The following is a 27118-nucleotide window of genomic DNA, read 5'->3' on the forward strand; positions in this document are numbered from 1 at the left end:
CGGTGTTCTTCATATGAATGATTTTATAGCAGGAGTAGACCTGCACATATTGTTTTCGAAATATGAGTATCTTGTGGTCTATTATATAATTGGAAATGATTATTTATGATAAACTAATGAACTCACCAACCTTTTGGTTGACACTTTAAAGCATATTTATTCTCAGGTATTAAAGAAATCTTCCACTGTGCATTTGCTCATTTTAAGGATATTACTTGGAGTCATTCATGGCATATTTCGAAAGACGTTGCATTCGATTCGTTGAGTTCATCAAAATTATTATTAGGTCAATTATAGTTGGATGTATTATGAAATGGTATGTATGCCGTCAACTTTCGATGTAAAGAAAGTTTGTCTTTTAAAAATGAATGCAATGTTTGTAAAATGTATCATATAGAGATCAAATACCTCGCGATGTAATCATATGTTATTGTATTTGTCCTTATGGATTAGGACGGGTATGACATGTGGTGTCAGAGCGGTGGTCTTAGCGAACCAGGTCTTGCATTAGTGAGTCTGATTGATAGTCGTTAGAATGCATTAGCAAGTCTGGACTTCGACCTTAGCTGCATATTATAAGTTTTGCTTATCATTCCTAGTGAAAAATTTCCTGCTTATCATTCCTAAGTCTAGACACACCTTACTGCATTTATTGCATAGATAGTATATAGACTGATTCATATCTTAGCATATCTGTTACTATAAACTTTGTCTGACAGATTCCGTAGATTCCTCCGTAACTTATGGGATTTTAGTATTATATATGCATATGTAAATTATGTATTGCAGGGTACTAATCTACATCCTATAATCTATTTCTTATCGAAAATCCTTCATCTGATCGTACAAGATGAATCCCTCAACTAGTTCGAGTCCCTCAGATTTCGATAGTTATTCCGACAGCTATTCCGACAGCTATTCCGACATGGATATTCACCTAAGCTCCGAAAGCAGTGTAACCGGAATGGATCAACCAATCAGCCATCATCAATTCTGGATGAATTGGGGCTGAGTTCATTGTCGACTTAATCAATGGAGACGAGAAGAAGGCGATACTTTCCATCAACCAAATTTTCCTCTTGGCGATGAACCTGAAGCATTCACCGGCGAATCAAATCGAAACACCATTTTCACCCTCATTACCAGAATATCTCGCCATGATTATATACTTCTCAAATTCAAAACCTTATTCACCCGTTTGTTCCAACCGCCAATCATCTTAGAGTAATCAAAGAAGTCAACGAGCTTTGCGCTCGAGTAATCAATTTGGAGAATATGGTGCAAAATTTACCAGCTTCAGCAACATTATCGGCACCAACAGTACCATCAATAACAGCACTAGTACCATCAACAATCCATGCCTCAACATCTCGTTCTGTATCTCGAGTATAATCATCGTTCTACGTATCGTTCTACATCAATCTCTAATGTTTTAGAGATTATGTATTCTAGTTCTAACGGTAAAACAAATGAGATTAATATCATATTAACTCATTAAATCCATGATTACATCTGAAGAAAATATATATGTAAGTATATTTTCATAAAGATTGTAATTAAAAGTTCTTTTGTACAAACTGTTAATGGTGAAAATATTTTAACGGGTAGGTAATACCCTAGGAATATTTAGATTTCACGTTAATAAGTTACACTGTACATTCTTCAAATCTGATTCAACAATCATTTACTATCCTACTTACATCCACAGATATACAAATCCGTTCACCACAGATTAACCAGTTTCATTCAATTTCATATTTAGATTTTGACTTATCAGAATTCAACAAGTGGCATAATGAAGAAAACATTGGACAAATTAAAATTTGTTAGAAACAAACAAATTAACTATGAGAAAAAAAAAATTGTTAAGAATCCACGCTAACGAAATCCTAGCTAACTGTTCCTAGCTAACTGTTAATTCATTATTACATTTTATTTATCGCAATTTTAATTCTCGTAATTTTATTTATCGTCATTTAACTTCTGTTATTTATTTTACGCACTTTATTTATCATCATTTAAATACTGTTATTTACGCATTTTAAATATCGGGACACGTATACAATGTTTTGACATATCATATCGACGCATCTATATATATTATTTGGAATAACCATAGACACTCTGTATGCGGTAATGACCGAGTTAGCTATATGTAGTGACCCGAACTTTTCCATGTTTATATATATTAATTGAGATTGATATTTACATGATTAAATGTTTCCAACATGTTAAGCAATCAAACTTGTTAAGACTTGATTAATTGAAATATGTTTCATATAGACAATTGACCACCCAAGTTGACCGGTGATTCACGAACGTTAAAACTTGTAAAAACTATATGATGACATATATATGGATATATATATATATATATATATATATATATATATATATATATATATATATATATATATATATATATATATATAGTTAACATGATACTATGATAAGTAAACATATCATTAAGTATATTAACAATGAACTACATATGTAAAAACAAGACTACTAACTTAATGATTTTTAAACGAGACATATATGTAACGATTATCGTTGTAAAGACATTTAATGTATATATATCATATTAAGAGATATTCATACATGATAATATCATGATAATATATTAATTTAAAATCTAATTTGATATTATAAACATTGGGTTAACAACATTTAACAAGATCGTTAACCTAAAGGTTTCAAAACAACACTTACATGTAACGACTAACGATGACTTAACGACTCAGTTAAAATGTATATACATGTAGTGTTTTAATATGTATTTATACACTTTTGAAAGACTTCAATACACTTATCAAAATACTTCTAATTAACAAAAATGCTTACAATTACATCCTCGTTCAGTTTCATCAACAATTCTACTCGTATGCACCCGTATTCGTACTCGTACAATACACAGCTTTTAGATGTATGTACTATTGGTATATACACTCCAATGATCAGCTCTTAGCAGCCCATGTGAGTCACCTAACACATGTGGGAACCATCATTTGGCAACTAGCATGAAATATCTCATAAAATTACAAAAATATGAGTAATCATTCATGACTTATTTACATGAAAACAAAATTACATATCCTTTATATCTAATCCATACACCAATGACCAAAAACACCTACAAACACTTTCATTCTTCAATTTTCTTCTTATAATTGATCTCTCTCAAGTTCTATCTTAAAGTTCTAAGTGTTCTTCATATATTCTACAAGTTCTAGTTACATAAAATCAAGAATACTTTCAAGTTTGCTAGCTCACTTCCAATCTTGTAAGGTGATCATCCAACCTCAAGAAATCTTTGTTTATTACAGTAGGTTATCATTCTAATACAAGGTAATAATCATATTCAAACTTTGGTTCAATTTCTATAACTATAACAATCTTATTTCAAGTGATGATCTTACCTGAACTTGTTTTCGTGTCATGATTCTGCTTCAAGAACTTCGAGCCATCCAAGGATCCGTTGAAGCTAGATCTATTTTTCTCTTTTCCAGTAGGTTTATCTAAGGAACTTAAGGTAGTAATGATGTTCATAACATCATTCGATTCATACATATAAAGCTATCTTATTCGAAGGTTTAAACTTGTAATCACTAGAACATAGTTTAGTTAATTCTAAACTTGTTCGCAAACAAAAGTTAATCCTTCTAACTTGACTTTTAAAATCAACTAAACACATGTTCTATATCTATATGATATACTAACTTAATGATTTAAAACCTGGAAACACGAAAAACACCGTAAAACCGGATTTACGCCGTCGTAGTAACACTGCGGGCTGTTTTGGGTTAGTTAATTAAAAACTATGATAAACTTTGATTTAAAATTTGTTATTCTGAGAAAATGATTTTTATTATGAACATGAAACTATATCCAAAAATTATGGTTAAACTCAAAGTGGAAGTATGTTTTCTAAAATGGTCATCTAGACGTCGTTCTTTCGACTGAAATGACTACCCTTACAAAAATGACTTGTAACTTATTTTTCTGACTATAAACCTATACTTTTTCTGTTTAGATTCATAAAATAGAGTTCAATATGAAACCATAGCAATTTGATTCACTCAAAACGGATTTAAAATGAAGAAGTTATGGGTAAAACAAGATTGGATAATTTTTCTCATTTTAGCTACGTGAAAATTGGTAACAAATCCATTCCAACCATAACTTAATCAACTTGTATTGTATATTATGTAATCTTGAGATACCATAGACACGTATACAATGTTTCGACCTATCATGTCGACACATCTATATATATTTCGGAACAACCATAGACACTCTATATGTGAATGTTGGAGTTAGCTATACAGGGTTGAGGTTGATTCCAAAATATATATAGTTTGAGTTGTGATCAATACTGAGATACGTATACACTGGGTCGTGGATTGATTCAAGATAATATTTATTGATTTATTTCTGTACATCTAACTGTGGACAACTAGTTGTAGGTTACTAACGAGGACAGCTGACCTAATAAACTTAAAACATCAAAATATATTAAAAGTGTTGTAAATATATTTTGAACATACTTTGATATATATGTATATATTGTTATAGGTTCGTGAATCAACCAGTGGCCAAGTCTTACTTCCCAACGAAGTAAAAATCTGTGAAAGTGAGTTATAGTCCCACTTTTAAAATCTAATATTTTTGAGATGAGAATACATGCAGGTTTTATAAATGATTTACAAAATAGACACAAGTACGTGAAGCTACATTCTATGGTTGAATTATCGAAATCGAATATGTCCCTTTTTATTAAGTCTGGTAATCTAAGAATTAGGGAACAGACACCCTAATTGACGCGAATCCTAAAGATAGATCTATTGGGCCTAACAAACCCCATCCAAAGTACCGGATGCTTTAGTACTTCGAAATTTATATCATATCCGAAGGGTGTCCCGGAATGATGGGGATATTCTTATATATGCATCTTGTTAATGTCGGTTACCAGGTGTTCACCATATGAATGATTTTTATCTCTATGTATGGGATGTGTATTGAAATATGAAATCTTGTGGTCTATTGTTACGATTTGATATATATAGGTTAAACCTATAACTCACCAACATTTTTGTTGACGTTTAAAGCATGTTTATTCTCAGGTGAATATTAAGAGCTTCCGCTGTTGCATACTAAAATAAGGACAAGATTTGGAGTCCATGTTTGTATGATATTGTGTAAAAACTGCATTCAAGAAACTGATTTCGATGTAACATATTTGTATTGTAAACCATTATGTAATGGTCGTGTGTAAACAGGATATTTTAGATTATTATTATTTGATAATCTACGTAAAGCTTTTTAAACCTTTATTTATGAAATAAAGGTTATGGTTTGTTTTAAAAATGAATGCAGTCTTTGAAAAACGTCTCATATAGAGGTCAAAACCTCGCAACGAAATCAATTAATATGGAACGTTTTTAATTAATAAGAACGGGACATTTCAGTTGGTATCAGAGCGTTTGTCTTAGAGAACCAGAATTTTGCATTAGTGTGTCTTATCGAGTTTGTTAGGATGCATTAGTGAGTCTGGACTTCGACCGTGTTTACTTAAAAAATGATTGCTTAACAAATTTTGTTGGAAACTATATATTTTTAACATGTGAATATTATGTGATATATTAATCTCTTAACGCGTTTGATATTATGTGATAGATGTCTACCTCTAGAACAAGTCCCATTGACTCACCTAATAATAATGAAGAGTCAAATGTAAATTGGAATGATTCGTGGACTGATTCACAAGTTCCCGAAGAGGAACCGGAAGAAGAGTCGGAACCGGAAGAAGAATCGGAACCGGAAGAAGAATCGGAACCGGATGAAGAAATAGAACCGGTAGGGGAAATAATAAAACGGTTAAGTAAAAGAAAATCCTCAACCAACCGACCAAGGTTAATCATGGTCAATGGTGTTTCCGCCAAGGAAGCAAAATATTGGGAGGATTACCAATTCTCCGATGAATCGGATTCCGACGAGAATTCCGATGATGTTATAGAAATTACCCCAAATGAATTTAAAAAGGCAAAAGAAAATAATAAGGGAAAGGGCATAAAAATAGAGAAATCTAATTCCAACCCCGATGAACTTTATATGTATCGTCAACCCCCGAAGTCCTTAAGTTGTAACAATGACCCGGGAACCTCTAAACCACCAGGTTTTTCTAAACCAATGTGGAAAATGACGGCTCGTATTAGGGGAACATCATATATCCCTAGAAACTTGGCAAAACGAACCAAAACCGAAGAAGAAGAAACAAGCGAGTCGGAATAAGATAGTTGTATTCGTGTGGTGTAATATATGTAATATAGTGTGCTTATGCTTTATGATATATGTAAAAATTGCTTGTATTAATAAGTATTTTTTTTATGAATCTAACTCTTGTCTATTTTACAGTATAAAAACACAAAATAGATAGACAACCCAATATTTTAAGAGACCTACCCGGAGACATGATTGATGAAATCTTGTCTAGAGTCGGTCAGAATTCTTCGGCACAACTATTTAAGGCGAGATCAGTTTATAAGACATTCGAAGAACGTTCCAAGAATGCCTTGGTTTATAAAAGGCTTTCGTTCGAAAGATGGGGGATATCACATTGGGAAATCCATAAGTTACGATGTGTTTACTTTGACGCATATATTGCGGGGAACCCAAATGCTATTTTACGCTATGGGTTAAGAAATTATTTTGACTCAATATATCCGAATATTAGACTTCGTGATTTAGAAAAAGCGGCTAACATGCAACATAAAGAAGCATGTTATGCTTACGAATTAGTAATGTTCGCTTCTCACCAAAGTGAGAACAAGAACATCGGCCTACAACTATTAAACAAAACGTTCCCACAAGTGACGGAGTCGGTAATTGGGGTAAGAAATGAGGTTTTTAGATTGTTACGGGACTGTTGGACATTACGTAACCCTCGTCCCTTTGACGACGTTACAACACGCTGTCTTATCAACGGCCATAACGGTTATGTTCCACAAGACCAGGGATGGGAAGTAGTCCTAGTAAAACCAGAATGCATGACTTGTTTCTGGACGTATGAATTACGTGTCTTTATTGCCTTTGCTGAACGACTTGTGTACTAGCTAGAATTATCTTCACAACTATCTTGTATCAAAGTTATTGTGTGCTATATTTCATGCTTTATGTAAAATAAGCGGTATTGTAAGTTTGTAAAATATTGTATAAAAGTTTGAACGCGAAATATTATTATAATCAGTTTTTCATATAGAATTGTAGTAGTTGAATTGTATATTAGCTACTAAGTATGAACTTAACGGGTAGGTACTACCCGAATTTAAACTTATAAAACGCTAATATGAAGAAAAAGCTTTTATAAATGAGTTCATATTATGCTACGAAATACTATTAACTACTCTTAATATTCTGTATGATTAACTTGTTCCATTTGACTATTTTGAAGGAAATGGCACCGACTACTCGACACACCGTGAATATGAATGAAGAGGAATTCCGTACTTTTATAGCTTCAAACATAGCCGCAGTACAGGCTGCGCTACATATCAACAATAACCTTAGATCTAGCAGTACAGGAAATCGTGTAGGATGCACCTACAAAGAATTCACTGCCTGCAAACCTTTGGAATTTGATGGAACCGAAAGACCGATCGGATTGAAACGGTGGACCGAGAAGGTCGAATCGGTGTTTGCCATAAGTAAGTGTACTGAAGAGGACAAAGTGAAGTACGCTACGCATACCTTCACAGGTTCTGCGTTAACATGGTGGAATACCTATCTAGAGCAAGTGGGACAAGACGATGCGTACGCACTACCGTGGTCAGCATTCAAGCACTTGATGAACGAGAAGTACCGTCCCAGAACCGAGGTCAATAAGCTCAAGACAGAACTTAGAGGGTTACGAACCCAAGGATTTGATATTACCACGTACGAAAGACGATTCACAGAATTGTGCGTATTGTGTCCGGGAGCATTCGAAGATGAGGAAGAGAAGATCGACGCGTTTGTGAAAGGATTACCGGAAAGAATCCAAGAAGATATAAGTTCACACGAGCCCGCCTCCATACAACAGGCATGTAGAATGGCTCACAAACTAGTGAACCAGATTGAAGAAAGAATTAAAGAACAGACTGCTGAAGAGGCCAATGTGAACCAAGTCAAAAGAAAGTGGGAGGAAAACGGTGATAAGAATCACCAATACAACAACAACAGCAATTACAACAATAATCGCAACAATTATCCCAACAATCGCAACATCAATCGCAACTACAACAAACGGCCCAACAACAACAACAACAACAACAACAACAACAAAAACAACAACAACAACAGCAACTACAACAATCATCCCAACAACAATAATAACCGCAACAACAACAACAATCAGAAGCAGCTATGCCAAAGGTGTGAAAAGTATCACTCGGGGTTCTGCACCAAATTTTGCAACAAGTGTAAAAGAAATGGTCATAGCGCGGCGAAGTGTGAGGTCTACGGACCAGGGGTTAATAGAATGAAAGGAACAAATGGTGTCGGAACGAGTAATGGCGGAGCAAGTAGTGTCGGAGCAAGTTATGCCAATGTAGTTTGTTATAAATGTGGAAAACCGGGCCACATTATTAGAAATTGCCCGAACCAGGAGAACACGAATGGATAAGGCCGCGGAAGAGTTTTCGATATTAATGCGGCAGAGGCACAGGAAGACCCGGAGCTTGTTACGGGTACGTTTCTTATTGACAATAAATCTGCTTACGTTTTATTTGATTCGGGTGCGGATAGAAGCTATATGAGTAGAGATTTTTGTGCTAAATTAAGTTGTCCATTGACGCCTTTGGATAGTAAATTTTTACTCGAATTAGCAAATGGTAAATTAATTTCAGCAGATAATATATGTCGGAATCGAGAAATTAAACTGGTTAACGAAACATTTAAGATTGACTTGATACCAGTGGAGTTAGGGAGTTTTGATGTGATAATCGGTATGGACTGGTTGAAAGAAGTGAAAGCAGAGATCGTTGGTTACAAAAATGCAATTCGCATTATACGAGAAAAAGGAAAACCCTTAATGGTGTACGGAGAAAAGGGCAACACGAAGCTACATCTTATTAGTAATTTGAAGGCACAAAAACTAATAAGAAGAGGTTGCTATGCTGTTCTAGCACACGTCGAGAAAGTACAAACTGAAGAAAAGAGCGTCAATGATGTTCCCATTGCAAAAGAATTCCCTGATGTATTTCCGAAAGAATTACCGGGATTACCCCCACATCGATCCGTTGAATTTCAAATAGATCTTGTACCAGGAGCTGCACCAATAGCTCGTGCTCCTTACAGACTCGCACCCAGCGAGATGAAAGAACTGCAAAGCCAATTACAAGAACTTTTAGAGCATGGTTTCATTCGACCAAGCACATCACTGTGGGGAGCTCCTGTTTTGTTTGTCAAGAAGAAAGATGGTACATTCAGGTTGTGTATCGACTACCGAGAGTTGAACAAACTTACCATCAAGAACCGCTACCCACTACCGAGAATTGACGACTTATTTGATCAAATACAAGGCTCGTCTGTTTATTCAAAGATTGACTTACGTTCCGGGAATCATCAAATGCGGGTGAAAGAAGATGATATTCCAAAGACTGCTTTCAGAACACGTTACGGTCATTACGAGTTTATGGTCATGCCATTTGGTTTAACTAATGCACCAGCTGTGTTCATGGACCTTATGAACCGAGTGTGTGGACCATACCTTGACAAGTTTGTCATTGTTTTCATTGATGACATACTTATTTACTCAAAGAATGACCAAGAACACGGTGAACATTTGAGAAAGGTGTTAGAAGTATTGAGGAAGGAAGAATTGTACGCTAAATTTTCAAAGTGTGCATTTTGGTTGGAAGAAGTTCAATTCCTCGGTCACATAGTGAACAAAAAAGGTATTAAGGTGGATCCGGCAAAGATAGAAACTGTTGAAAAGTGGGAAACCCCGAAAACTCCGAAACACATATGCCAATTTTTAGGACTAGCTGGTTACTACAGAAGGTTCATCCAAGACTTTTCCAGAATAGCAAAACCCTTGACTGCATTTACGCATAAAGGGAAGAAATTTGAATGGAAGGATGAACAAGAGAAAGCGTTTCAGTTATTGAAGAAAAAGCTAACTACGGCACCTATATTGTCATTGCCTGAAGGGAATGATGATTTTGTGATTTATTGTGAAGCATCAAAGCAAGGTCTCGGTTGTGTATTAATGCAACGAACGAAGGTGATTGCTTATGCGTCTAGACAATTGAAGATTCACGAGCAAAATTATACGACGCATGATTTGGAATTAGGCGCGGTTGTTTTTGCATTAAAGACTTGGAGGCACTACTTATATGGGGTCAAAAGTATTATATATACCGACCACAAAAGTCTTCAACACATATTTAATCAGAAACAACTGAATATGAGGCAGCGTAGGTGGATTGAATTGTTGAATGATTACGACTTTGAGATTCGTTACCACCCGGGGAAGGCAAATGTGGTAGCCGATGCCTTGAGCAGGAAGGACAGAGAACCCATTCGAGTAAAATCTATGAATATAATGATTCATAATAACCTTACTACTCAAATAAAGGAGGCGCAACAAGGAGTTTTAAAAGAAGGAAATTTAAAGGATGAAATACCCAAAGGATCGGAGCAGCATCTTAATATTCGGGAAGACGGAACCCGGTATAGGGCTGAAAGGATTTGGGTACCAAAATTTGGAGATATGAGAGAAATGGTACTTAGAGAAGCTCATAAAACCAGATACTCAATACATCCTGAAACGGGGAAGATGTACAAGGATCTCAAGAAACATTTTTGGTGGCCGGGTATGAAAGCCGATGTTGCTAAATACGTAGGAGAATGTTTGACGTGTTCTAAGGTCAAAGCTGAGCATCAGAAACCATCAGGTCTACTTCAACAACCCGAAATCCCAGAATGGAAATGGGAAAACATTACCATGGGTAATAGTTGATCGTCTCACCAAATCAGCACACTTCCTGCCAATAAGAGAAGATGACAAGATGGAGAAGTTAGCACGACTGTATTTGAAGGAAGTCGTCTCCAGAAAAGGAATACCAATCTCTATTATCTCTGATAGGGATGGCAGATTTATTTCAAGATTCTGGCAGACATTACAGCAAGCATTAGGAACTCGTCTAGACATGAGTACTGCCTATCATCCACAAACTGATGGGCAGAGCGAAAGGACGATACAAACGCTTGAAGACATGCTACGAGCATGTGTTATTGATTTCGGAAACAGTTGGGATCGACAACTACCGTTAGCAGAATTTTCCTACAACAACAGCTACCATTCAAGCATTGAGATGGCGCCGTTTGAAGCACTTTATGGTAGAAAGTGCAGGTCTCCGATTTGTTGGAGTGAAGTGGGGGATAGACAGATTACGGGTCCGGAGATTATACAAGAAACTACCGAGAAGATCATCTAAATTCAACAACGGTTGAAAACCGCCCAAAGTCGACAAAAGAGCTACGCTGACATTAAAAGAAAAGATGTAGAATTTGAAATTGGAGATATGGTCATGCTTAAAGTTGCACCTTGGAAAGGCGTTGTTCGATTTGGTAAACGAGGGAAATTAAATCCAAGGTATATTGGACCATTCAAGATTATTGATCGTGTCGGACCAGTAGCTTACCGACTTGAGTTACCTCAACAACTCGCGGCTGTACATAACACTTTCCACGTCTCGAATTTGAAGAAATGTTTTGCTAAAGAAGATCTCACTATTCCGTTAGATGAAATCCAAATCAACGAAAAACTTCAATTCATCGAAGAACCCGTCGAAATAATGGATCGTGAGGTTAAAAGACTTAAGCAAAACAAGATACCAATTGTTAAGGTTCGATGGAATGCTCGTAGAGGACCCGAGTTCACCTGGGAGTGTGAAGATCAGATGAAGAAGAAATACCCGAATCTATTTCCAGAAGATTCGTCAACACCTTCAACAGCTTAAAATTTCGGGACGAAATTTATTTAACGGGTAGGTACTGTAGTGACCCGAACTTTTCCATGTTTATATATATTAATTGAGATTGATATTTACATGATTAAATGTTTCCAACATGTTAAGCAATCAAACTTGTTAACACTTGATTAATTGAAATATGTTTCATATAGACAATTGACCACCCAAGTTGACCGGTGATTCACGAACGTTAAAACTTGTAAAAACTATATGATGACATATATATATATATATATATATATATATATATATATATATATATATATATATATATATATATATATATATATATATATATATATATATATAGTTAACATGATACTATGATAAGTAAACATATCATTAAGTATATTAACAATGAACTACATATGTAAAAACAAGACTACTAACTTAATGATTTTTAAACGAGACATATATGTAACGATTATCGTTGTAAAGACATTTAATGTATATATATCATATTAAGAGATATTCATACATGATAATATCATGATAATATAATAATTTAAAATCTAATTTGATATTATAAACATTGGGTTAACAACATTTAACAAGATCATTAACCTAAAGGTTTCAAAACAACACTTACATGTAACGACTAACGATGACTTAACGACTCAGTTAAAATGTATATACATGTAGTGTTTTAATATGTATTTATACACTTTTGAAAGACTTCAATACACTTATCAAAATACTTCTAATTAACAAAAATGTTTACAATTACATCCTCATTCAGTTTCATCAACAATTCTACTCGTATGCACCCGTATTCGTACTCGTACAATACACAGCTTTTAGATGTATGTACTATTGGTATATACACTCCAATGATTAGCTCTTAGCAGCCCATGTGAGTCACCTAACACATGTGGGAACCATCATTTGGCAACTAGCATGAAATATCTCATAAAATTACAAAAATATGAGTAATCATTCATGACTTATTTACATGAAAACAAAATTACATATCCTTTATATCTAATCCATACACCAACGACCAAAAACACCTACAAACACTTTCATTCTTCAATTTTCTTCATATAATTGATCTCTCTCAAGTTCTATCTTAAAGTTCTAAGTGTTCTTCATATATTCTACAAGTTCTAGTTACATAAAATCAAGAATATTTTCAAGTTTGCTAGCTCACTTCCAATCTTGTAAGGTGATCATCCAACCTCAAGAAATCTTTGTTTCTTACAGTAGGTTATCATTCTAATACAAGGTAATAATCATATTCAAACTTTGGTTCAATTTCTATAACTATAACAATCTTATTTCAAGTGATGATCTTACTAGAACTTGTTTTCGTGTCATGATTCTGCTTCAAGAACTTCGAGCCATCCAAGGATCCGTTGAAGCTAGATCCATTTTTCTATTTTCCAGTAGGTTTATCCAAGGAACTTAAGGTAGTAATGATGTTCATAACATCATTCGATTCATACATATAAAGCTATCTTATTCGAAGGTTTAAACTTGTAATCACTAGAACATAGTTTAGTTAATTCTAAACTTGTTCACAAACAAAAGTTAATCCTTCTAACTTGACTTTTAAAATCAACTAAACATATGTTCTATATCTATATGATATACTAACTTAATGATTTAAAACCTGGAAACACGAAAAACACCGTAAAATCGGATTTACGCCGTCGTAGTAACACCGCGGGCTGTTTTGGGTTAGTTAATTAAAAACTATGATAAACTTTGATTTAAAAGTTGTTATTCTGAGAAAATGATTTTTATTATGAACATGAAACTATATCCAAAAATTATGGTTAAACTCAAAGTGGAAGTATGTTTTGTAAAATGGTCATCTAGACGTCGTTCTTTCGACTGAAATGACTACCCTTACAAAAACGACTTGTAACTTATTTTTCTGACTATAAACCTATACTTTTTCTATTTAGATTCATAAAATAGAGTTCAAATAGAGTTCAATATGAAAAAAACCATAGCAATTTGATTCACTCAAAACGGATTTAAAATGAAGAAGTTATGGGTAAAACAAGATTGGATAATTTTTCTCATTTTAGCTACGTGAAAATTGGTAACAAATCCATTCCAACCATAACTTAATCAACTTGTATTGTATATTATGTAATCTTGAGATACCATAGACACGTATACAATGTTTCGACCTATCATGTCGACACATCTATATATATTTCGGAACAACCATAGACACTCTATATGTGAATGTTGGAGTAAGCTATACAGGGTTGAGGTTGATTCCAAAATATATATAGTTTGAGTTGTGATCAATACTGAGATACGTATACACTGGGTCGTGGATTGATTCAAGATAATATTTATTGATTTATTTCTGTACATCTAACTGTGGACAACTAGTTGTAGGTTACTAACGAGGACAGCTGACTTAATAAACTTAAAACATCAAAATATATTAAAAGTGTTGTAAATATATTTTGAACATACTTTGATATATATGTATATATTGTTATAGGTTCGTGAATCAACCAGTGGCCAAGTCTTACTTCCCGACGAAGTAAAAATCTGTGAAAGTGAGTTATAGTCCCACTTTTAAAATCTAATATTTTTGGGATGAGAATACATGCAGGTTTTATAAATGATTTACAAAATAGACACAAGTACGTGAAACTACATTCTATGGTTGAATTATCGAAATCGAATATGCCCCTTTTTATTAAGTCTGGTAATCTAAGAATTAGGGAACAGACACCCTAATTGACGCGAATCCTAAAGATAGATCTATTGGGCCTAACGAACCCCATCCAAAGTACCGGATGCTTTAGTACTTCAAAATTTATATCATATCCGAAGGGTGTCCCGGAATGATGGGGATATTCTTATATATGCATCTTGTTAATGTCGGTTACCAGGTGTTCACCATATGAATGATTTTTATCTCTATGTATGGGATGTGTATTGAAATATGAAATCTTGTGGTCTATTGTTACGATTTGATATATATAGGTTAAACCTATAACTCACCAACATTTTTGTTGACGTTTAAAGCATGTTTATTCTCAGGTGAATATTAAGAGCTTCCGCTGTTGCATACTAAAATAATGACAAGATTTGGAGTCCATGTTTGTATGATATTGTGTAAAAACTGCATTCAAGAAACTGATTTCGATGTAACATATTTGTATTGTAAACCATTATGTAATGGTCGTGTGTAAACAGGATATTTTAGATTATCATTATTTGATAATCTACGTAAAGCTTTTTAAACCTTTATTTATGAAATAAAGGTTATGGTTTGTTTTAAAAATGAATGCAGTCTTTGAAAAACGTCTCATATAGAGGTCAAAACCTCGCAATGAAATCAATTAATATGGAACGTTTTTAATCAATAAGAACGGGACATTTCACTATACAGGGTTGAGGTTGATTCTACAATAATATATATACTTTGAGTTGTGATCGAGTCTGAGACATGTATACAATGGGTCACGATACGTATTAATTAATTCGAATATTATATATTAAACTATATATGAATTATTGGATTACTAACTGTGGACTACCAACATTGGACAATTAAAATGAATTAAAATATTGATTATAACATATGAAACTAAACAATTTTTCAAGTTTTCCACTTGATTTCATCTTAAATCTCATTTGTAACTTGACGATTACAATCTGCGTTCAAACTTTTCATGATTCTTAAAAAACACCTCAATTGAGAGGATGAATCAACTGCACTTCATCTACGGAAGAGAAGATTGATGCATATAGTTATACACCTGAAAAACTTTCGAAAACTGAGTAAACCCTTAACCCGAAATTGTGCTAGCTCCTTTGACATTGTTATTACCGAAAATAACTTTGCAATTCCTTTTCAAAATAGCAAATTTTGTCACAACTCCAGCAAGTCAACTTCGACTTTTCATTCTAATAAACCTTATCATAACTTTGATATATAAGTTGCCTTTCGTCATCGATACGGGGAAAACCGTTTATATTCCACCATATTAGCAGTAAACTTACCAGCAACTTCATTACTCATTGGCTTAAGTCTCTCCGAAGAACCATTATTTGTGTTCATTAAAACCTATTCATATACTCATCCGCACCTTGTAACGAGAATTGCCATACCAATTACCAGAATTCAGCAATCAGTATTTTGAATCTCGTAACATTTCTACATCAACCGATATATGTATACATATAACATTTATCTCCTAGAATCGTGATCTTCCATTTTGAATTTCTGAAAAGCACCCAGTCTGCAAATCAATACTCCAAATTTTGAAAAAAAAAAAAAAAGCTGAATGAAGCAGCAGAAACTGTAGACAACCGTAAACGATCCTAAACGTCAGAAGTTTGATGATAAAGAATAGTATGTAGGCAAAGCTCGGAAAAGTTAGAACTGGAAAAAAGATTAATCAAACCATGAAGGAGGCTGTGGACAAATCACAAAGACTAAATTTGTCTTCAAAGAATCCAAATGATTCAGTATCTGCTGAAGTCATTAACGAATACCTTGCTCCTGACTCTACACTTTTACAGATAAATCTTCATCACCATCCATCGATATTAGAAATTCTAAGATATCATCGTATCTTTCATTATAAATATCCTCAATATTTCTAAAGGTATTTTCATAGCTATTCTTATCTGAAATCATTTATTTCTTCGCGATATCAGTGTTACATCAGAAAGGAAACTGTTTTAGTTTCTAAATTCTGAAAGATTCGAATTTAAAATATGAATGTTTTTGAAGTAGTGTTGGGAACTGAAACATGAGTTAGTATAATATAATGACACTTGATCAACGTGATTATATTACAGTAGGTCATGCTGAGTTTCTAATGGAACGTGATGATTCACAGATTTTAACGTCATCATGTGCCATGTGACATAACTCTTTCATTCTACTTAACCTCTAAATATATCAAGAAAATAATTTCTTGATATTTCTATATTTTCAGTGAATTCTGATAATTTACCAAATCAAATCGTACTAATACGTTCCTTTCTGCTTAGAATATTATAGTCATTCAAAACTCTATACCTACGAATTCTGGAATATTATTCGCTTGACTTGAAGTAGGATGAGAGTGGTGACAATAAAAAGAAACAAAGAATGTGAATTCATAGAGAAATATCAGACATGGCAATCGAGGCAGATTACCGCATTTAATTAAAGAGAATCCTAATTTCCTTACTTAACAAAGAATCAAATCTTATATAGATTACGAAGATAATCTTTAAATTCCTTGAATTCCGGAAAATCCACCGTGACTACGTCAAAAGTTAAATCTATATCTCAATCTTTTGTAATAGCTCCACTCGTATTCTTCGAGTAATCGAATTATTTTATCTATATTACTCTATGGTAATAAAACTCTATTTATCAACTCATAATCGTCGTGAAGACATTCTTATTGTTAGCCATGACGACCTCGATCAAATTTCGGGACGAAATTTCTTTAACAGGTAGGTTCTGTGACGACCCGGAGATTTCTGACCAAATTTAAACTTAAATCTTTAAATGAATTCGACGCGATAAGCAAAGTCTGAAATGTTGAGTCTCGAAAGTTTTGGAATTTAATTCATGTAATCAATTACCCTTTAACTATTCCCGACGATTCACGAACAATTAATTGTAAATAAATATGTATATATGTGCATAAAAGTATATAAGTAATAATTAGAAACACTAAATAACGTATTATATGAACTGATAATTTGAACTAATTTATAATCTACGAAATAATTAAATTATTATTAAAACATAATAAATATAATGTAATTCGAATATAAATGGTTTCGAATTCATTTAGTAAATGATTGTAGCATTCGTTTATCATTCGATGGCTGCTGTTTTATTTTGATTGTAAGATGTGATGTTAATATATACTACTGTTAAACTTAAAACATCTATCGACATAATAAACTGTGGCAAATTGAATAATATTAAAACTGTGCCAAATTAATTGGACACTAATTGATTGGATGTTACTTTTTTTAAAGTTTCATTCTATTCTCCCACATGTGATTAAAAATTCGTTAAGTTATTACATTATCAATAAAAATCGTTATTTTGGTTATCATAAAAATAAATACAATTTATTATATTTAATAATATTATTTGTATCCTTTTATAGTTAATATCATTATTATTATTATTATTATTACTTTCATTATTATTATTATTATTATTATTATTATTATTATTATTATTATTATTATTATTATTATTATTATTATTATTATTAATATTATTATTATTATTATTATTACTTTCATTATTATTATTATTATTAATATTAATATTAAAATGTATATTAATATCAATATTATCAAGATTGTTATTTTTTTATAATATATAGTTATTAAATTTAATGCATGTAATTTGTTACATTATTATTATTACTTCTATAATTATTATTAAGCATTAACATTATTATTATTGTTTAATCAATTTTTATTTTTATAAAATTTTTTGTTTCTATTAAAATTTATAAAATTTATTATTAATTATTGTTATTATTATTAAAATACAACTTATTATCATTATCATTAATATTATTAATATTATTAGTATTATTATTAAAATCATGATTAATATTAGTATTATTATTATTATTATTATTATTATTATTATTAAAAGTATTATTATTATAATTAATATAATTATTATTAATTAGTATTATTATTATTAACATATTTATTAATTATTAATATATATTAAAAATATAAAGATAGGAAAATTACAAATACAGTTTCATTTCATTATCTGCTTTTAGAATATTTTTTCTTCTGATTGGGATTTTATCGACAAATCTTTGCTACAAAACAAGCTAAATCGAATCTGTTACTGTATTAATCCCTCAATTGCATTCCATATAATACTTAATTCGTTTAAAGAAGAAACAGATACAAAGAACCTAACTCAGTCCCCTGTACGCGTAAAATTTTCTTAATAGTTTAATTGAGAATGAATTTTCAAAATCTAGTAATGCAAGTGTGTTAAGAATGATCTAATTAAGCTATCTGTAAGTTTTCAAGCTCCAATTCTTTCTATTAATTTCGAATTTTGAAGTCAAACTATAATTTCAAAAAGTCAAACAATTTGTTCATTGAGAAATTCGAAATTGTTTTGATGTTTTGTTTTAAATTGAATATCCAGAAAGTTTCTAGGAAGTATTTAAAATCTTTTTCATGTTGTAACTATAATCTAAAAAGGTCTAAATCGTTGAATCAAGGTTTGGGTTCATTGGTGTTCTTCACGACGGCTGTTATGAGTTTTTTGTTTTTTATTTTTTTTTGTTCTGTTGATGTTTGAACGATCAAAATAGATTAATTCGGAATCAAATTCCAACTTTAAACTGATTTTCCTATTTGTTGTTATGATTTATGGGATTGGGTCGATTGTTTTGGTTTGAGGGAAGAAGAGGAAACAGAAACTGTAGGGGTTAAATGAATTTTCGTTACCAATTAAATCAGATAATCAGAAACAGATGTATGGTTAGGGTGCTGTGTCGTTTAACGAGAGGTCTCGGGTTCGAGCCCGATCAGGGACAATTCTTTTTACACAAAGCTTTAAAGGGTATACACAATTATTGTTATTATTGTTATTATTATTTATTATGTTTATTATTGTTATTGTTATGATTATTATTATTAGTTATTAATGTTATAAATATGATTATAATTATTATCGATATTAGTATTATTAATATTATTATTATTATTATTATTATTATTATTATTATTATTATTATTATTATTATTATTATTATTATTATTATTATTATTATTATTAAGATCATCATTATTATAATTATTAATATTGTTATTACTAGTATTATTATGAAAATAATAAAATTATTATTATTTTTCATTAATATGAGTATTAGTATCATTTCTATTAGTATTATTAACATATTTAAAATTTGTAATATCATTATTATTATTAAAAGAATTATCTTAATATTATCATTAATATTATTATTAAGATTATCATTATCAGAGTTATTATTATTGAAACTTATTATCAATGCTAACAATTGTATTAAAGTTAACATCAAAACAAAAAGCATTATGATTATTAGTAATATCAATATCATTATTATTAAAAGTATTATGAAGATAAAAATAAAAGTTTAAAAAAAATATTATTATTATGATCATAAGTATATATATTAACTTTATTAGCAAATTATTTTAGAAATATTCATATATAACAAATTAGGTATTTTTAATATAACACTAAACAGATATACATATATATTAATATAACTATAAAAATATTAATCATTTTGAATGTATACACAAATTAAAAGTATATGTTATTAATATAAAAATGGTGTAACTACTAAATTTATATATATATTCATTCGATTACGATTATACGTTTTAATATATATACAAATGATATAGGTTCGTGAATCCGAGGCCAACCCTGCATTGTTCAGTATCGTCGTATGCATATTTTTACTACAAAATATCGTAGAGTGAGTTTCAATTGCTCCCTTTTACTCTTTACATTTTTGGGACTGAGAATACATGCGCTGTTTTTTATAACTGTTTTATCAAATGCTTTTGAGATATATTTTGAACTGAGGATACATGAACTGCTTTTATAAATGTTTGACGAAATAGACACAAATATTCAAAAACTACATTCTATGATAGAATTATTTGGATTCAGAGGTTCGATTTTCATAAAGATTGTATTATCGACCATCGGTGAGATGATTTTGTCATTGCACGCACGCATTAGCTCCCGAAATGGTTCGATTTTGTAGTTAGTAACGGAGAGATAATTTTGTCATTGCACGCACGCATTAGCTCCCGTTTTAGCTACCATCGGCGAGATGATTTTGCATTGCACGCACGCATTAGCTCCCGATGTATTGTATTGTATTGTATTCAAATTTGTAGTTAGTAACGGAGAGATGATTTTGTCATTGCACGCACGCATTAGCTCCCATTTTAGCTATCCTCGGAGAGATGATTTTGCATTGCACGCACGCATTAGCTCCCGTTGTAAAATTATATTGAATTAACTACCACGGTGAGATGATTTTGCATTGCACGCACGCATTAGCTACCGTTGGTGAGTTGTTTGAAAGGTTCCGGTGTTCTTCATATGAATGATTTTATTGCAGGAGTAGACCTGTACAGATTGTTTTCGAAATATGAGTATCTTGTGGTCTATTATATAATTGGAAATGATTATTTATGATAAACTAATGAACTCACCAATCTTTTGGTTCACACTTTTAAGCATGTTTATTCTCATGTATTAAAGAAATCTTCCGCTGTGCATTTGCTCATTTTAAAGATATTACTTGGAGTCATTCATGACATATTTCGAAAGACGTTGCATTCGAGTCGTTGAGTTCATCAAGATTATTATTAGGTCAATTATTGTTGGATGTATTATGAAATGGTATGCATGCCGTCAACTTTCGATGTAAAGAAAGTTTGTCTTTTAAAAACAAATGCAATATTTGTAAAATGTATCATATAGAGGTCAAATACCTCGCGATGTAATCATATGTTATTGTATTCGTCCTTATAGATTATGACGGGTATGACAAAAATGTCTTTTAAATTTATATGGCGGAAACACGGGTGTGTCACTAAAATAATCCTTCCATAAGTTTTCTCCGGCTTCTTCACGATTTCTTGGAATATAAATTCGTGATCTTGGAACACACTCGAATTCGACCTCGTCATCATCATCTTCTAAATGTTGAATTAGTGCAATAATACGCTCGTCTTCCGAATCGGAATCGTAACTAAGTAAATACGATGCCATGAAAGAAAAATAATTGATAGTTATGAAAGAAAATTGTATGATATAATTGATAGAAATGAAAGAAAAATAAAGGGAAATGGTGTGTTAAAAGTGTAGAATGTATGAGTTTATATAGATAAAAATATATAGAATTTAAAAAAAAAAATCAAAAAAACACAAAAATAGTCGTTTGCCAACGGCTTTATTTTTCAGCCAATCCACATCTGACACGTATCCCTGACGCTTCCTCTCTCTTCCGTGAAAAACTTGACTAACGCCCCGTACGCGTCACCGGTAATGCCCCACTAGTGGCGTCAGGGGGCGTCACCCAATGCCAGCAAGTCTGACGGGACCCCTCTGACGCCGCGTTAAAATTGGTCTTAATTTCATGACAATTAATTATGTACATACAAAACAAATTACTCATGCCACAACGCGTAGATTTCCTACATCGTTGTACCTATTATCCAGAGTATTTCATTTGTCGTTTCATTTCATTGAATATATTATAACGAGACATTTCTACATGATCTTTGCAAAAGATGTAAAGGGGCGATTTTTTCGTGTTGGGGAATAACCTACCCCGTCGGGGAAAAACTAAACGAACTTCTAAAAGGTGGATCCTACTTTTCAAATAACAGCCATCTCACAAGAATATGGCAAGCAACGTTTGGGTATGCGTTTACAAAAATTGGCAAAATCGAAACAACAAACTTTTACATAATAAAAGTTTGAGGGCATTGATGTCAATTCAAGAGATTTAAATGAAAAGTTATGAATGGATCGTTCGAAGACAACAATAAACTAGCTACAGTGGATCGCAAACCTCATAGTGTTTGATGATCATGGTTGGGCAAATATTGTGCTTTTAATCGTTGTGTCTCTCTTTATGATGTTCTCGTGAATGTTCGTTTGTCTCGGTGCTGTACCAAGCTGCTTGAAGCATGGATCTGTATATTATTATCTAATATACTAAATCACGTAATCTAAGTATCTGATTGGCTCAAATGTGCATCATCCAATTCCACTCTTTGGCCCTTCTTTTTCTTTTCTCTCTTTTTTTAATGACTCAAACTGAAGAGGGAGCAAAAATATAATAACAAAAGTCTTCTAACACATTATCATTATTACTCTCTAAGTCTCTTATTAATTGTCCTTCAAAAAAAATTTAGAATTTGAGATGAATCGGATAAATGTCAGTTTTATTTTTGAATGAATAAATGATTAAAAATAATAAATGATAATAAAATGGAGAGTTTAATGATAAGTAGTACTATTTCGAATAAATGGATATAAAATTTCAAATTATGATCATGCACTTTCAAATACAGGCTAAACAATTTCAATAATAAATATGTAATTTCGGATAAAGGCTAAACAAATTTAAATAATGGTTTTACGATTTTGAATAATGACTACGAAATTTTAAATAATGTTTATACAATTTTGAATAATGACTATAATTTTAAAATGAATAATCACTTAATAGCAAATTAAGAAACCATTATATCATTATATGAAATTGTATAATCATTAACCGAAATTAAATAGTCAAATCCACCGCATAGCGCTGACCTTTATTATAGTTATGTTTATATACGTTAATGAAATCTTGTTTGGCTTTTTTAAAAAAAAAAAAAGAAAGGAAAAAGAAATTAATTTAAATTTAGCAAATAACTTAAGGAGGTAAACAAGATAGAAAACATTCCTACTTTTGTAAGTTGTTCATATTCTTCGTGCTTTCTTTTACTACCGTTCTAACTAAAGAATCTTTGATAAAAATTTAGAATATAGAATATAGAATTCAACAATATAACACTAACAATAATTATAATTAAATCAGAAAACCTTGATTAAAGAAGAAAATAAATTTTATAATCAACAACCAACCCACTCAGGCCACTCTCCTTTTAGGAGTGTCTTGGAACACAACTTTTTAAAATAACACATTAATTTCCTACCAATCACCAACTAACAGCTACCGGACTTCCGACCAAATACTTCCCGTCCGACCACTCAATCCGGCCAAACGCATTTGAACTAACCGCATTCGAACCCACAGTAAACGTCACTGTATACGACTTCTTTTCATTAACTTGACTAAAAGTCAAACTCTCAGGTACCACCGACATTTGCACCAATTTACTATCGGAAAACGTCGTCACTTTATAAGTCGACGACGCCGGACCAACATTAGTCAAAGTCCTGGTGTGTTTAATCACGGTGGACCCACCACTTTTCCCGACGGAATCCGACGGAACAACGACGGCAAAAGACGGGTAATTCAGATCACCAACAGAATAAACTTTCTTAGCGTCACAACTAGTGTTCCTTTTCGTCACTAATTGAATTTGTGACGCGGTGTAATTTAACGCACATAAGAAACCAAAGTAATCATCAGCAGTAATATCGTACACAAGCCCTGGATTAACGGCAGATACAGGGTCCACGTGTCCTGCACCATGATCAAACGGTGTAGATGGATTACCAGTAGCAAGATCTTGTAAAACTTTACCATTTTTGTACGATGTATAAGCGGTGGTCATTAGAGCCGATTTAATGACAGCTGGACTCCACTCCGGATGAGCCGCCTTCAACAACGCCGCAAGTCCGCTAACATGAGGACACGACATCGACGTGCCGGAAATAATGTTGAATCCCACGCGCCGTGTGTCGTCTGGTAAACCGGTGGGTCCAACTGAACCGGACCATCCCGCTAAGATGTTGACACCTGGCGCTATAATATCGGGCTTAAGTATCTCCGGTGTAATGGTATTGGGTCCACGTGAACTGAAAGATGCAACAACCGGTGACGGTTGGATCCCTAATTTGGTTCCTTGAAATAGAATCGTGGCCGTTGGATTAGAATCTGAAATTACGTATTGTCTGATCTCATCACCTTCTTTTTGTCCCACGGTGGTTGCCGGTAATAAATGAGCATCCGCCACCAACTCCTCCCCATTTGCCGCCGTGTTAGTTAAAACCATCCCGGCCCCACCAGCTTCTTTCACAACTGACCCCTTTTGAACCCTAGCATTAACTCCACGATCACAAAGTACGATTTTACCCTTGACTTTTTCAGGAATTAACGTTCCAGGCATACAAAGTGCACCACTAGTAGAATTACTAGCGTTACCAGCATATACAATTGGCAGCATCTGATTGGGCAGTGTGGGACCACGGTACAACGACACACCAGAATAGTTTTTCCCATTGCCTAAACTAACGTACGCCGGGAAGTCACGGTCTAACGTACCTGCACCTACGGTAGTTATCCATGGAGACACGTTTGATAAACTGAAAGGAGTGGGCCCCGCATTACCGGCTGAACAACTGACTAAAATACCCTTCTCCATTGCAGCAAATGCTCCTATTGCCACGCTGTCTCTATAATAATCTGCCGTTCCTCCACCAAGCGATAACGACAAAACATTAACGTTGTCGGTGATTGCCTTTTCCATTGCCCCTAAAATGTCGGAGCTAAAGCAACCACCCTCCCAACACACTTTATAAACCGCCACTCTAGCGTTAGGTGCCATCCCACGTGCTGAACCGTCGGCGTAACCTAACAGATTTGCTCCGACAACAACCGATCCGCCGGTGGTTGTTGAAGTGTGGGTCCCGTGGCCATCGTCGTCTCTCGGAGATCTGCTCTCTTTCGATTCATTGACGGGACCCAACGTCGCCTCGTACCCTTTTGCAAAAAACCTAGCTCCGATCAGTTTCCGGTTACAGTTGGCCGTCGTAAAATTGGTTCCAGTTTCACACGCGCCGTTCCACGCGCTTGGAATCGGTCCCATACCGGTATCATCGAAGCTTTTACTCTCCGGCCAGACACCGGTATCCAAAATCCCGATGATGACGTCACTATCTTTGCTAGTTTGTGGGAATAAATTGGGGGTTTTATCGAGACCGAGAAATTCAGGGGTGCGAGTGGTGTGAAGTTCGTATTTTAATTCCGGTAAGACGGAAAGTATACCGGGGAGATTTTCAAGTGACTCGGCTTCTTCTTCGGTGAGCCTGGTTGAAAAACCATGGATGACGTGTTGGTAAGTGTAGATCATTTCTGCTGAGTCAGACACCGATTTGAGTGACGTGTCAAACCATTGGGTGTGGTCTTGGCTGAAAGTGGATGGCATATGGTGTTTTGCCATGTGAACAATGTAAGTTTTTTTGTCGGCTGTTGAGACATAGCAGAAACAAAGAAGAAGAAGTAAGGATTTTATCATTTTTGCGATTAATGGAAAGTGAATTTGGATTTGGATGTGAATAGAGGTTTTTATAGATACAGGCAAATTATATAGAAGTAGTGATTCATTGCAGAGTGAGTGAGTGAGTGAGAGAGTGATTTTATTATTGTTATTTTGTTTTTTGAAAAATAAAAAAGGTGAGAGAGAGGTTGCAGAATCCGAGAAGGTGGTGGGGACAGGGAGATGGTGTCTTGTTCTGTGTATGATTGCTGTAAATCAAAAGAGATGACAGCGTTATATATATATATATATATATATATATATATAGAGATATATATATGTACGTATAGTTGTACAATCTTCTTGCTGTGGTGAAACACACACTTACCTTATTCTTACCTGTTTAATAACTGTGATTATATTTAAATAAGTTGTATACTAATAGTACTCCTAATTAATTAATTTGTTAAGTAAAGGTTATTTATTTATTTGATTTATTGTGTCTACTAAGGACACATGTCTTACTGTGTTCACCAGGTAATTTTTTTTTTTTTTGAAGTATCCTATCCTAGAATACAATAATACGGAGCAATGTATTAAGATGAGTATTTATTTACCTTTAGATGTGATTGTTAGTCAAGCTAATCTTAAATTTCTTACGGGGTACATGTGAATCGATACGGTTTTTGTCACTGTGATTTTAAAACTTCCATAATAATAATTCTGCCCTATTTTTTTTTTTTTTTAAGCAAAATTTTCATTCATCGCAGAACTAAATGATTACATAAACGCCCAGCCTATTTATACAACAGATCAAGTATAAATACATCCTTACTATACAACATTACTTGAACACTTCAAACCTCCTTAAGATGCTGCAATTTAGCTTTGAATATTTATACTCCTTGAGTCTTTTTTCCATTTTTCTAATATTTAGTTTGTGGCTTCTATTAGAAATTCATAGGTAAGACATGACTCGGAGGTTGGATAGAATATCCTAATTTAAGATTGCACCTCTTTTTCCTAGTTGCGCATGTACCAAACTGTTACGCCACTTCCAGATGAGCCAAAGAAGCACATATTGAGTTGCGATGCAGAATTATTTTAGATCCTTATCCTCCACTGTTAGGCCTGCTGAGCTGATTGCATTTGAAATCCCAGCGGGA

General features: G+C 33.1%; 1 protein-coding gene across 1 annotated transcript; it reads right to left on the reverse strand.

Annotated features, from left to right (window-relative positions):
• Positions 1-23587: 23587 nt before the first annotated feature.
• On the reverse strand, positions 23588-26215 carry LOC139850594 (subtilisin-like protease SBT1.7). Its single transcript, XM_071840152.1, has one exon. It carries the CDS (start codon positions 25989-25991, stop codon positions 23727-23729), a length of 2265 nt encoding a protein of 754 aa, XP_071696253.1. The 5' UTR covers positions 25992-26215; the 3' UTR covers positions 23588-23726.
• Between the last annotated feature and the right edge of the window lie 903 nt (positions 26216-27118).

The sequence above is a fragment of the Rutidosis leptorrhynchoides genome, chromosome 5 (genome assembly GCF_046630445.1).
Source record: "Rutidosis leptorrhynchoides isolate AG116_Rl617_1_P2 chromosome 5, CSIRO_AGI_Rlap_v1, whole genome shotgun sequence".
Lineage (NCBI taxonomy): Eukaryota > Viridiplantae > Streptophyta > Magnoliopsida > Asterales > Asteraceae > Rutidosis > Rutidosis leptorrhynchoides.

Bases quoted from the DNA above. Each gene is read 5' to 3' on its own strand.
- LOC139850594 (XM_071840152.1), bottom strand. From the start codon at position 25,991: ATGATAAAATCCTTACTTCTTCTTCTTTGTTTCTGCTATGTCTCAACA.